The sequence below is a fragment of the Dasypus novemcinctus genome, chromosome 7 (genome assembly GCF_030445035.2).
Source record: "Dasypus novemcinctus isolate mDasNov1 chromosome 7, mDasNov1.1.hap2, whole genome shotgun sequence".
In the NCBI taxonomy this organism is placed as follows: domain Eukaryota; kingdom Metazoa; phylum Chordata; class Mammalia; order Cingulata; family Dasypodidae; genus Dasypus; species Dasypus novemcinctus.
The window spans coordinates 136,563,787-136,576,482 of record NC_080679.1 but is presented as its reverse complement, the minus strand read 5'-3'; the positions used below and the strand labels follow the sequence as shown (position 1 = coordinate 136,576,482).

General features: G+C 66.1%; 1 protein-coding gene across 1 annotated transcript in view; it reads left to right on the top strand.

The window, feature by feature from the left end:
* Positions 1-12,524, top strand: part of ARHGEF4 (Rho guanine nucleotide exchange factor 4) — a 121,603-nt gene extending 109,079 nt beyond the window's left edge. The window contains exons 5-13 of the mRNA XM_071215997.1: positions 4,594-4,773; positions 5,732-5,920; positions 5,983-6,162; positions 7,678-7,910; positions 7,994-8,123; positions 9,173-9,304; positions 9,967-10,210; positions 10,803-10,880; positions 11,385-12,524. Coding sequence (XP_071072098.1) covers positions 4,594-4,773; positions 5,732-5,920; positions 5,983-6,162; positions 7,678-7,910; positions 7,994-8,123; positions 9,173-9,304; positions 9,967-10,210; positions 10,803-10,880; positions 11,385-11,536 — 1,518 coding nt within the window. The 3' untranslated portion in view covers positions 11,537-12,524. The remainder of the gene's footprint in view (positions 1-4,593; positions 4,774-5,731; positions 5,921-5,982; positions 6,163-7,677; positions 7,911-7,993; positions 8,124-9,172; positions 9,305-9,966; positions 10,211-10,802; positions 10,881-11,384) is intronic.
* Positions 12,525-12,696: the final 172 nt, after the last annotated feature.

Below are 12,696 nucleotides of genomic sequence, written 5' to 3'. Positions count from 1 at the left end.
GCTTCCGCGGGGGTGCCCGGGTGGCACGGATGCGCCACCATCCTGCATGTGAGTGATGGAAAGGATGGGATAGCCCGGGCAGGGGTGGTTGCCACGTGGTGACTCAGGGCAAGGGCAAGGCCTGGCTCCGTGGAGACCATTGTCAGGCCCGAGGCTCCTCAGGCATGTCGGGGTCTCCAGGGCCCAGGAGGGACCCTGCGGGGCAGCGGAGGGGCTGGCCCCACCTGCCTCAGTTCCTCTTGAGTTTGTCTGCCCCCTTGGGAAACCCCCTTAGCGCCACATCAACGTTCCTGGGCCCGCCCCGTTCTCTGTCACTGCGTGGCTCCCATCCTGCGGGGCCACGCTGACCAAGTCTTGGCTTCAGGGCACCCTGCACCAGGAACCTGCTGGGGCATGGGCTGTCATGGACGCCGAGGGTGTCTCTGATGTCATGTGAACTGTGTCTGGGCTCTAGGACTCACAGAAGCCAGGTGCGTGCCTGTGACAACCTGCTGGACCCTGGATTACGATGCCCAGGCTGGGGTCTCCCGCAAGAACAGAGCTGGGGGTGGCATGGTCAGCCCTTAGGCTGGGGACCCCGAGCACAGGACGTGGCTGTGTGACGGCCCAGGCGCGGTGGTTCTGGAGCACGCCCTGGAGGTCCTGGGTGTGCCTGGGGTCTGCAGCCCCAGGGGAAGAGTGCCTGTGCTGCGGACCTCCAGTGGAGGACAAGTGGACGCGGGGCGCAGGGCGCAGCAGGTTCCAACCACCCCCGTCTAGGGCCAGAACGCACAGACCAGGGACGATCCGTGGGGCCGGGCTTGCCTCCTCAGGCTGCCTCTCACTGTGGCCCGTCAAAGCCAGAGCGCTGGAGCAGCCCCCTGGGAGAGGAGCCCCACAGGTGGGGGTGGGCGGGAGCTGTGCCAGGCCCGGCCACCCACTCCTGCCACGTGTCAGCACCCGCCCGGGGCGGGCAGTGGCTGCCGTCAGAGGCCTGGCAGCCAGGGGCTGTTCTCCCCCCACCCAACCCCTCCCCATGGCCCCTTCGGTTTTTGTCGTGAGTCGGTCTGGTAAAGGACAGGAGAGTAAGTACCCCATCTAGCTTGGTTTGCCCACAAAGCTGGGCAGTGCTGCAGAGCGACCCCCAAACCCACCAGGTAACGCAGGAACAGTTAAACGGCTTCCTGAACCCTGAGAGTGGAGTTTTCCATCCACGGGGCGGGGAAAGACAGTGAGTCCCGCAGAGGCATGAGTTCAGGGTGGCCCCTCCCTGGGCTCGGGGCGCTTACTTGCTTGGGTCAGTCCTGGCGCTCACCAGCTCAGAACCCTGGGGGAGGGGGGAGGTTCAGCTTCAGAGCAATGAACAGAGCTGGCTGGGGGGCTGGGGGGGGCAGGAAAGTGGGGAACACCTGGGCCCAGGGGACAGGCTGCCTTGCCCAGCAGGGGTTCCAGGAACAGCGCCCCCCCACCTGTGTCCTGGCAGGCTCCCGTCATGAGTAAGCACGTTTCAGATTGCATGCCTTCCCACGCATGCATGTGATTGCATGCGCAAGCATGTGCACACACAGGCATGCAAGTCTGGTGGCATGCAGGGTTTGGTGAGGTTGGTCTGTACTCCCTTTAGGACTCTTTCCTACACCCCAGGATTTCCACCTGCCTGGCTCCCTGCAGCCCCCCATGGCCTCCTGCCCCTCCACAACCCATTACTGCCCTGTCCCCAGCCCCCCATCCCGGGTGGAACCTTCTGCTTCCTCCTGGCACATTTGGCTCTCCGCTCGCCTTTGCCCTCTTGGCCCTGCTCTCTGAATTGCCCGGTGCCCCCGGCCCGTCTGAGCTCCTGTGCTTGCTGGTGTCACGAGCAGAGCAGGGCTCACCTCCATACTGCCCCTCCGCGGGCCGTCCGCTTCCTCCTGTGCCCTGGTCTAAGCCTGTGCAGCCGTCGCTCAGTCCTCACAACCGTATGGTGGGTGCTATTCTTACCCCTGTTTGCAGAAGGGGAAACTGAGGCACAGAGAGGCGAAGTCACTTGCAGTGAGCCAGGGGACCCACCCAGTGGCCGGGGCTGCAGCAGCCCTTCCCTGGGGACGCCTCTGTCCCCAGCCAGCACCCTCCTCTTGTGGCCTGGCTCGTTCTGACTGTCCTGGCCCTGGGGCACTGGAGCCACATGGACGGAGAGGCTGCCAGAAGGCCGGGGTTAGTGACTGCCCTGGAGCCGAGTGCACTCGGTCAACAGAGGCGTCTGGCGCTTTCACTCCGCACAGCTACCTGGGGCTCTGGGCTGGCCTCTCGGCCCCTGAGGGCATGTGGTCCTCTTCGCAGAGGTGCAGAGCAGCTGTGGGCCCACTTCTCGAGGCACCGTGTCCCAGGCCGTCCTGTGCTTGTCAGCCTTTGAGGATGCTTTTCATCCTCAGGGTGCCCAGAAGAGGACCCCAGTGCCAGCTCAGACACTTCCCACGGCCACGGGAGCCTGTCGGAGGCACCGCCTTCGGGTGGAGTCCCTCCAGCACAGGCGCCCCGTGGGACGTCCCAAGGATGAGGGAGATGCCAGCAGCTGTGGGGGGGTCACTGGCTGTGGCCCTGCAGACATGAAGGGAGCTGTCCATCCTGACAAAGCGATTTCCCAGGCATGGGGCCCACCCACCGTGTGGGGGGCTGAGGCTGAAGGTGACTGAGCACGAGAAAGGATGGGCCAAGTGTGGCATGGGCTGATGTGGAAAACCAGCCGGTGTTTGTTCGGCCTCAGGGTTTTGGGGCTTTCTTTTTTTGTGGGTGAGCCGAGGACTTGGGATTTTCAGTGCAGACGGCAAGCCCCGCTGAAAGCACGGAAGGTGCAGGCAGGCTCCTTTCCCAGCTTGCAAACCCGGACGAGTGCCTCAGGCATCGCTGGAACAGGTCGGCGTTCCTCCACGGGGGCAGTGACCCGAGGGTACGGCAGCCAGGCAGCGCAGATGCTGTGACCGCGGGGACACCGGTGGGCACCAGTGTCTGGGCACTCGCTCAAGGCCATGGATCTACTGAGGGCCTCCTGCTGGGCCCTGGGTGAGGATCTGGAGCCCCCAAGATGAACAGGCCAGCCCCTTCCCCAAGGACGCCCATGGTGACTGGGCAGGATGGAGGAAGGGACTTGTCCCAACCCTTGCCTGGCACCCTGGTCTCTCCGGAAAGCCCCTCGTCTTTGGCTCATACCTCAGGACCCCCTCCTGGCAGCTCTGTGAGAACGGGGTCACCCCTCCTCTGAGGGCTGGCAGGATGAGGGAGGCAGGTGCCTGGACATTCACCTGGGGCTTCTGCTCAGGACCCGTTTGGAGGGAACTGAGGGGAGGAAACCACACGTGACCCAGTTACTATCAGGCAGGGATCCCCTGGGAAGAGGAGGTGGGTGCTGGGCGTGAGGACAGCCTGTGCTCCCCCTCCCCACATCACCCCCAAACCACCACTGGCCTGAGCTTCGGCACATCCTTGCATGCTGTCTGGGCCCATGTGTGTAGATGTGTGTGCAGATGGCGTGAGCCAAGTGTGACAGCAAGCAGGTGACAATCTGGCCCATCCTGCTTGAGAGGTCAAAGTTTAACCCCCAGGACGCCTCAGGATCGCCAAGTGTGCACCAGCGGGGGCGTGCAGAGGGAGCTCCGGCCATACTACGCAGCTTCAGCAAGCTGACACAAGGCTGGATTCGAGCGTCTCGGGGGCTCAGATTCTTGTGAGGGAGCTTGGGCGGGGAGGGGGCGCATGGGACCTGCTCAGCCCGCCTGGTCCCGGGTGAAAGGAGGCGCCTGGGGGTCACAGAGGCAGCAGCAGGGAGGCTCCTTCTGGAATCACTACCACTTGGAACCTGTGGGCGGGGACCTGGACCTCAGGACGGGGTGCCACTGGCTGGCGTTGGCATCTGTGGGGGCATGGAGGGGCAACAGGAGGCTGGTTGGAAGTGTCCAGGGGTTCCGCTGCCACAGGGGGAGGGGGCCACCGTGCCTGGGTGACCTTGCAGGAACTGCAGGTCCCTGGGAAGCGGAGGAGGCAGCGAGCCCGTGTCCCCGCTCAGCCTTGCAGGCTCCCTGAGTGGCCCTCAGAGGAGCATGACAGGAAGCAGCTGACGCAGCAGAAACGGGGTTGGCAGAGTCCCAGCGGAGCCCGCTCCACGAGCAGAGCCTGGGCAGGAGGGTTTGGAGCTTCTCACCGTACTGGGTGGAAGGGAAGCCTGCAGGCAGCAGGGAGCGAGCAGGCGGCGGCTGCGGCACTGGGTGGAAGGGAAGCCTGCAGGGAGCAGGGAGCGAGCAGGCGGCGGCTGCGGCACTGGGTGGAAGGGAAGCCTGCAGGCAGCAGGGAGCGAGCAGGCGGCGGCTGCGCCCTCCCCTTGGCTCTGCGGCTCCCCACGGCTGTGGTGCCCACACTCTGCCGGGCATTGGGGCTGAGCCTGTCTTCAGTCGGGAGCTGCCCGGGGCACAGCCCTGCCCTCGAGGGGCTTCTGGCTGGGTGGGAGGGGTCTCCCGACTCCACTGAAAAGCAAGCCAGGACCCCCGCCCCGTGCTGCTGAGCATGCCTCGGCTCCGTCCCGCAGCCCCCGTCAGGGGCCGGGCAGCCCTGCTGGCTCACCGGCCTGCCTGTGCCTCTCCACAGCTGATCGGCGATGGCAGCGTGGTCTGGGCCGAAGCACTCTGGGACCATGTCACCATGGACGACCAAGAGCTGGGCTTCAAAGCTGGGGACGTCATCGAAGTGATGGACGCCACCAACCGGGAGTGGTGGTGGGGCCGCGTGGCCGAAGGCGAGGGCTGGTTTCCAGCCAGCTTTGTGCGGGTAGGGCTCAGTCCAAATCTCTCCCAGCTCCCCTGGGTGCGGGGCTTGGCCTGAGGCTCCCCCAGGCCCCCCGGGTGCAGGGCTGAGCCAGTGAAGACCACGGGGGCCAAGGTTTGAGGAGCTGAGGGCAGAGCCCCACGTGGGCTGTGCACGTGTGCTGGGGGTAGCTGGGCGTCAACAAGCCTGCCCAGGAGTGGGACCAGTGTCTCCCCACTCCATCTCCCTCCCGCTGGCCACCAGAGCAGAGAAAAACGCTGGTCAGGAAGAACGCATGGGAGGCCCGGGCACCCTTCCAGGGCATGGGCCTGCTTGGCACCCCCAGCTCAGCTGCCTCACTTTACCAAGCATCTGCCAGCCCAAGGGTGGCCTCGTTTAATTTGCTCCACACCCTGGGGCACAGCGGAAACTGAGAGACAGGCTTAGACACAGCCCGAGAGAGGACAGCTGAGGGGTCCAGGTCCCATCTGAGCCGGCCCCTGGCCTCGTAAGAGGAAGCCACATGCAGTCCCCACGAAGGCCCCTCGAGATGGTGGGGAGGGGGAGACCCCAGCCCGGGCGCTCAGGGGCCAGCTGAGGAATGGGGCGAGCCCGGCTTCCCCTGCAGCCAAGAACCCCCTGCTCCGACCCCTGTGCCCCAAGCCTGTTCCAGCCACAGGCAGGAGCACAGGGGAGCACAGGAGACGATGGCACCTGCCGCGCCTGCTGGGGGCGCGGGGGGGGGGGGGGGGGGGGGGAAGGTGGGGCACAGGCCCTTCTCGGAGGCGCTGAGCCATCTCCAGATTGCACTGAGGGCAGCAGCCCTGGGTCAGCCACACCCGCACACGCGCGAGCCTCGGGAGGCTTCCCTGCAGGCCCCTGGCCCTGTGCACGCTCTCCTCGGGGAACCCCCAGGACCACCCCCCCATCAGACCCCGCGAGTAGCTGCCTGAGCCCCGCGGGGCGCGCGTCTCGCCCGCAGCTGCGCGTGAACCAGGACGAGCCCGGGGACGAGGTCCCGCCGGCGGGCGACGGGACAGCGGACGGCGGGGGCCAGGCCCGGGCAGGCCCCGGCGCGCCGAGCAGCAAGGACCAGATGCGCACCAACGTCATCAACGAGATCCTGAGCACCGAGCGGGACTACATCAAGCACCTGCGCGACATCTGCGAGGTGAGGCCCGCGCGGGCGCGCCGGGGCGGGCCGGGGGCAGCGCCTGACCGTGCCGCCCGCAGGGCTACGTGCGCCAGTGCCGCCGGCGCGCCGACATGTTCAGCGAGGAGCAGCTGCGCACCATCTTCGGCAACATCGAGGACATCTACCGCTGCCAGAAGGCCTTCGTGAGGGCGCTGGAGCAGAGGTTCAACAGGGACCGCCCGCACCTCAGCGAGCTGGGCGCCTGCTTCCTGGAGCACGTGAGCGCCGCCCCCAGCCCAGCCTCCCTGCTGCCAGGGCGCTCCCCACCCCGCTGCAGGCCCTCCCCATTGCCCTGCCCCTGCCATCCCAGGCCCTCCGCCCTCCGGGGCACACCCCTAGCCCTCCCGGGCCCACCCACCTTCCCCGCCCTCTTCAGGCCCGCCCGCTGCCCCCACGCCTTGGCAGACCGCATGGGTACCTGTCCCTTCCAGACTTGCTCTCTGCTCTCCTGTCTAAACCTCCCTGGCCTCCTCTCAGAAGCCTACCCGGGCCCCTAAAGCCCAGACAACCTGTTGCCTTCCAGGAAGCTTCCAAATGTTCCGGGGGCAGGGCGGGAGGGGGCCTGTACCCCTCCACCTGGCTTAGGAGTCTCTGCCTCTGGGGGGAACAGACAACCACAGGGAAGGGCCCCTGGAGCAGACAGGATCCGGCCTCTGTCCCAGAAAAACTTGCTTTGGCCAGAGGAGGCACCTCTGCAGGCGAAGCTCCTGGCGAGCCTGGGGTTCCTGGCCCAGGGGCAAGCGAGAACCCGCTGAACCTGCAGTGCCTGCTCCCGCCCTGAATGCCAGCCGGCTCACGGGCCTGGTCGGGGCTCCTCCCGCCCTGCCTGATCGGGACCCCTCTCCTGCGGCAGGATGCTCGGCCCAGCCAGTCCACGGGGGTCCGCTGGCAGGCCCACACACACTCTCTCCGAGAGCCTGTGTGCGGAGGAGGACGGGCCGAAGGCAGCAGAGTGGGGCAGGTCCGAGGGGGGCACTTCATCAGGACCTGCCAGCCAGGCGCTGCCACGTCCACTTCCAGAGTCGCACGGCCACCGCCTGAGCTGGCTTCCCCAAGCCACTGCTGGCAGGCCCGGCCCCCCTCTCCCTCCCCAAGAGTCCAGGGGGTCCTAACTTGAATTGAAAATGATCAACCCGTTATATTTATTATATTCTCTGACTTCTAACTTCACTTAGGAATGTAGGCAATAAATAAATTACAGTGTATCCATTTCACCTGACTGGCAGGGGGAGGGGTCCATGGGTCAAAAAAGGTTAAGAACGCCTGCCTTGGAGGGAGGTGGACAGATGAGCTGGGCACATGCAGTGCGGGCACCCGTGTCCTGTCTTTTGAGTAGAGTGACCGTAACTGTCCTGCCCCTGTGTGGAGCTGGGCCTCTGAGGAAGAGACGGGGCACTGGGCTGAGGATGACCCTCCCTCAGCACCCATCTCCGTAGTGCTCCCCGGCCCATCCACTCTCAGGACCCGTCTTTGCCGTCCCTGATTTCATCCCCAAAGGCCTGACGTGTATCCCAGTCAAAAGACCAGCCGGGGCCGCGGTGAGAGAGCAGGGTGGCGGGTGGGCCCAGTGCATCGTGCTCCCCCTCGGGCTCCCAAGGCCCTTCACGTCCCTGCGCAGGGACTCAGTGCAGCCGATGCCCGGCCAAACCGAGGGCAGAGGGACAGCCCCCACGCCCAGCCCCGAAGGGACCAGGAGACAGCCCCTGACCCGCTGTGCCCCTCCCCGCCCCCAGCAAGCAGACTTCCAGATCTACTCCGAGTACTGCAACAACCACCCCAGCGCCTGCGTGGAGCTGTCGCGGCTCGCCAAGCTCAGCAAGTACGTGTACTTCTTTGAGGCCTGCCGGCTGCTGCAGAGGATGATCGACATCTCCCTGGACGGCTTCCTGCTGACCCCCGTGCAGAAAATCTGCAAGTACCCTCTGCAGCTGGCCGAGCTGCTGAAGTACACACACCCCCAGCACAGGTGGGAGCACCAGGGGCCAGGGCGGGACACTGCGGGAGCGCCTCTGGGGGCGGGCTCCTGTGACACCCTCCGCTCTGCCTCAGGGACTTCAAGGACGTGGAAGCGGCCTTACATGCCATGAAGAACGTGGCCCAGCTCATCAACGAGCGCAAGCGGAGGCTGGAGAACATTGACAAGATCGCTCAGTGGCAGAGCTCCATAGAGGACTGGGAGGTGAGGGCTGGGCCCGGTGTGCTGCTTGGAGGGTGCACGTCCACTGGAAAGCGGAGGGAGCCAGCAGGCAGCCCTGCAGCCCTCCGCTCCTGCCCTGCTCCTGCCCTGCTCCTCCGGGTACCATGGCCTTTCCAGGTGCTTCTGGGGGGCCTGCAGGGAAGGGGCGGTGCCGCAGGGCCTGCTGGGGGAACTGCGGGGAGTTTGCCAGGGCTTGTGAGAGGGAGCTGCAGGGTCTGAGGGCATCAGCAAACAAGGGGATCCCAAATGAAAGGTGCAGGGGGGGGGGCCCAAGAGCAGCCCCGACAGACCCGTCCCTCTCCTCCCCTCGAGGGATGGGCCAGACCCTAGTCAACAGGGGACACCCCCGAGGTTCAGAGGTGGGTTTAGGCCTCACCTGGTGCGAGGACTGGGTGGCCCCGGCCAGACCCCCCTGGGCCCTGCTTGGTCGGCTGCACGTCCAGCACCTGGCCGTGAGGTCGGCCGCGGCAGGGCTGTCGCACAGGCTGGGCGCTGGGGCCCTTCCTCCCGCCCCTCCCCGTGGCTGCGGCCCTGCTCAGGGGGCCACCACCACGCTTCCCACCCAGGGAGACCAGCCTGTCTAAGCACAGGCTCCCGGGCCCCATCCTCAAGGGGTGGGGCTGAGCGGGGGTTTGTTTTACCTGAGCCCAGCCCGGCTGCAAACCCCTCCCAAATGCCCAGAGAACGGCCGCCGCCGCCCTGGCTGTGGCTTGCAGGTGGGCGGGCAGGGCTGCTGGCCAGGCTGAGGACGCAGTGACGGGCCTCCGGGTGCTGAGTACACTTGGCTGGGCAGAGGATCCTCGCAGAGCCCGAGGGACTGGTCTCCAGGCGGCTTCGGCCAGGTCTGACTCTCCTTTAGACAGCACTGTGCAGTGGCACTGTAACTGGCCCACCCTTTATTCCACCTGCTTCCGGAGCTTCGGAGCAGAGCCCGAGGCACCCCATCCTCCCACGCCCCAGGATGGAGGCAGGAGGCGGAGCCAGGGGCCTGAGGCCGGGGGCTCAGTGCGCAGCTCTCCTTGCTCCCCCAGGGGGAAGACCTCTTGGTCAGGAGCTCAGAACTCATCTACTCCGGGGAGCTGACTCGGGTCACGCAGCCACAGGCCAGGAGCCAGCAGAGAATGTTCTTTCTCTTCGACCACCAGCTCGTCTACTGTAAGAAGGTACCAGTCGCCGTGCCCCTGACGGGTCCCTTTCTAAGCAGCAGAGAGGGAAGCCAGAGCAGGGGGCAGCTCTCTGGAGACCAGGAAATGGCCAGGCCCTGGCAGGCCTTCAGGGCTGGAGGGGTGGCTTCCGGCAGGGGGCACCTAACATTCCTGGATCCCTCCCAAGAATGACACCCTCCTGCTGGTGAAAACGCCGCCTCCCTCCTCCCTCCTGGCCAGGCAGCTGCTGGCTTCTTGAGCCACTTCTCCCTCCCTGCAGCCCTCCACTCCCCACTCCCCTGCCCCAGCCTCCCTCCTCAGCTTCAGCCCCTCCCTCTGGGACCCTGGCTTTTGTCCCCCACCCCGCGGGAGACCAGCCGCCCTCCTTTCCCCACTGAGGGCCAGGTCCACGCTCCTCACATCCCTGGCTGTCTCCCCACGAGGCCCCACACCCCTTGGACACAGGAAGTGACTGCTGGGCCAGGCATCTCCAGGCAGGAGCTGGACAGGGGGTGTCCACAGGCTTTTCCCAGGTGCCTTCTGCCCTCGGACGCTCGCTGTCTGGTGGGACGGGGACGGGGGCACGTGCCAGGGCAGCAGAGGCCACCAGGGCAGGCTGGGGAGGAGCTGGACGAGCGGTCCCGGGTCCAAGCCCCGAGGCTGAGGCTGGTCTCTGGCAGGACCTTCTCCGGCGGGACGTGCTCTACTACAAGGGCCGGGTGGACCTGGACGGCCTGGAGGTGGTGGACGTGGAGGACGGGAAGGACAGAGGCCGCCACGCCAGCCTGCGCAACGCCTTCCAGCTGCGGGGCTCTGCCTCGGGGGAGGGCCTGCTGCTGAGCGCCAGGAAGCCCGAGCAGAAGCAGCGCTGGCTCAAGGCCTTCGCCAGCGAGAGGGAGCAGGTGCGGCTGGACCAGGAGACAGGTGAGCCTCGGCCGGGCCAGCCACTCGCACCCTGCCCCGGGGAGCCCTGCCAGCACTGCGGGCTGCTCCTGGGTTTCTTGTGAACGGGGGGGGGGGGGGGGGGACGGGGGGGAATTCCCTTGGACAGCACTGGAGGGACGTGGGTGCTGCCTTGCAGAAGCATCCACACACCCCCACAGGAGTGGGGGTGTCCCCACGGCAACTCCTCCTGCTCACGGGCCCTGGGCCTCAAGCCGGCAGTGAATGGTCAGCCCTGGGCTGGGGAAAGGGCTGGACAGACACACACGGAGTGGGCCAGGGGGACCTGGAGGCCTGGGTGAGACGGTGCAGGGCGGGAGATCCTGCTTCTGTTAGGGCAGGCCGGCCTGAGTGGGGCTCTGCGGCCGGGACGCAGATGGAGCCCCAGGGCCGTGGGAAGGCAAGGACTGCTCTGGGCGGTGGGAGGCTGGGCCCCGGGTGACAGGGACACCAGGAGTGCACGGTCGGGCGAGGGCTGGGCCAGCCCAGGGCAGGAGCGGGCACGGGGAGTGGCAGCGGAGTGCCCCCAGGCCCTGGGCAGGGAGGCCTGCGGTCTCACCGGTGCACCCCGCAGGCTTCTCCATCACCGAGCTGCAGAGGAAGCAGGCCATGCTCAACGCCAGCAGGCAGCAGGCTGCGGCGAAGCCCAAAGGTGAGAGGCTGGGGCTGCCGCCCCCACCTGCTCCCTCCCCAGTCACACTCAGACCCTCATCCAAGCCCCAAGGCCAAGCCCGCGAGCCACCTGGGCCCTGAGAGATGCCCACTGCCCTCTGCAGGTGTTTGCCCAAGGCGGGCAAGGGCCAGCGGTGAGAGGCTGGGTGGTGCACAGGGGCTGTTCTCGCGCTGCAGGTCCCCAAAGGCACAGCCTCAGCACCCCACCGGCCCTCCAGACAACAGGAGAGCAAGTCCCCCCTGCAGGGCGCAGGGCCTGCAGCCTCACGGCCCCCACACAGGGCACATGCACAGGGGTTCCCTTGCCAGCAGCCCCCACTGAAGCAAGTCCTGTGGGTGGCCAAGCAGCCTGCCTGGGAGTCTCAGGTAGTGCGTAGGCAGGAGACCCTGTCTGCCCCATCCCAACAGCGGCCCCACTCGCCCTATCCAGCCAGCTCCTTGCCCCTCAGCAGCCCTGACCCACAGCTGTGTTCTCCTCCGTCAGCCATCAGCCGGCCCTACTACCTGACGCGCCAGAAGCACCCAGCTTTGCCCACGAGCCGACCCCAGCAGCAAGTCCTGGTGCTGGCAGAGCCCAAGCAGAAGCCGTCCACCTTCTGGCACAGCCTCAGCCGGCTGGCACCCTTCCGCAAGTGAGCCCACCTGCCCAGGACAGCACTGTGGACTCGGCCCAGCTGGGAGCCGGGAATCCTCGACGGCTCCTCCAGCTTCGCCTTCCTGCTTCCGCTTCTGGCACCCCCTGCCTATTTATTTTGCCAACTGGAAGTGAGCAGGCTGAAGCAAGGGGATGCTTGGTGCCTCCAGAAGTGAGTCAGGTTCTTGTTCTTGATTTTAGCTTCTTCCCCCACTTTGGTGAACTGAAGAGGCCATGTGCGGCCAGGCAGGCGAGCTCAGCACGCACCCTCCTGAGCGTGGCGCCCTACGCAGCCTCACCTCTCTCTGCCCCGTCTGCCCACAGGCTTGGGCAGTACAGCCCAGAGCCACCACGGTGAGAAGGCTCTGGCCGCTGTGGACAGACGTGGCCTGCATCTGCCTGCAAAGCCAGGCTGTGAGCCCGTGTCCTCGCTCCTCTTCGCAGACCCCAGCCCGGCCTCCAGCCAGTAGTGCCAACCACCTGCATCCCCCGGGATGAGGACCAGGACTCTCATGCCACACGCCTGGCCCAGAGCCACCCGTTCTCCCTCCCAGCCCTTCTAGACACCCCTCTTCACTCGTGATGTGCTTATTTATAGTGGAAACAGAACAGCGCCGCCTGTGAGCTGTGTGTGCCCACCAGGGTCTGCCCCAGTGCCCCGGAGCTGCGGGTTGGCTCCAGACCTGGTTCCTGCTTTCCTTGTTGGTATTTTGTTTTGTCTTTCTAACCATGGAGGAAAAGGGGTATGCTGCTGGTGACACAGAAAGACTGCCTTACTCGAGTCCGCACGCAAAGCCATAAGGACTGGACTCTGGCTGCACCCAGGACCGGCCAGCCTGAGGCCCAGTGCGTGGGGGTGGAGGGACCCAAAGCGTCCGAGGGGGCCCTCCTGCTGGCCCTGGGGAATCCAGCAGCATGTACAGCCACTCTTGCACTAAACCTTCTCCAAGCCAGAAACGACGTTTACTTTCATAAAGAAACTTGGCGTGACCTGGCTGCCCGTCGCTCTCTGCTTGTGTGTGTGTGCTCCTCGTTCCTCTCCTTCAAGAGGCACCGCTGGCCTCCACAGGCAGGGTTCAGCATCGGGGGCACTCGGGGCTCTGGGCAGACAGGCAAGGTGTCTGGGCGAGCGCTGCTGAGAGGCAGTGGGGACAGGACGGGC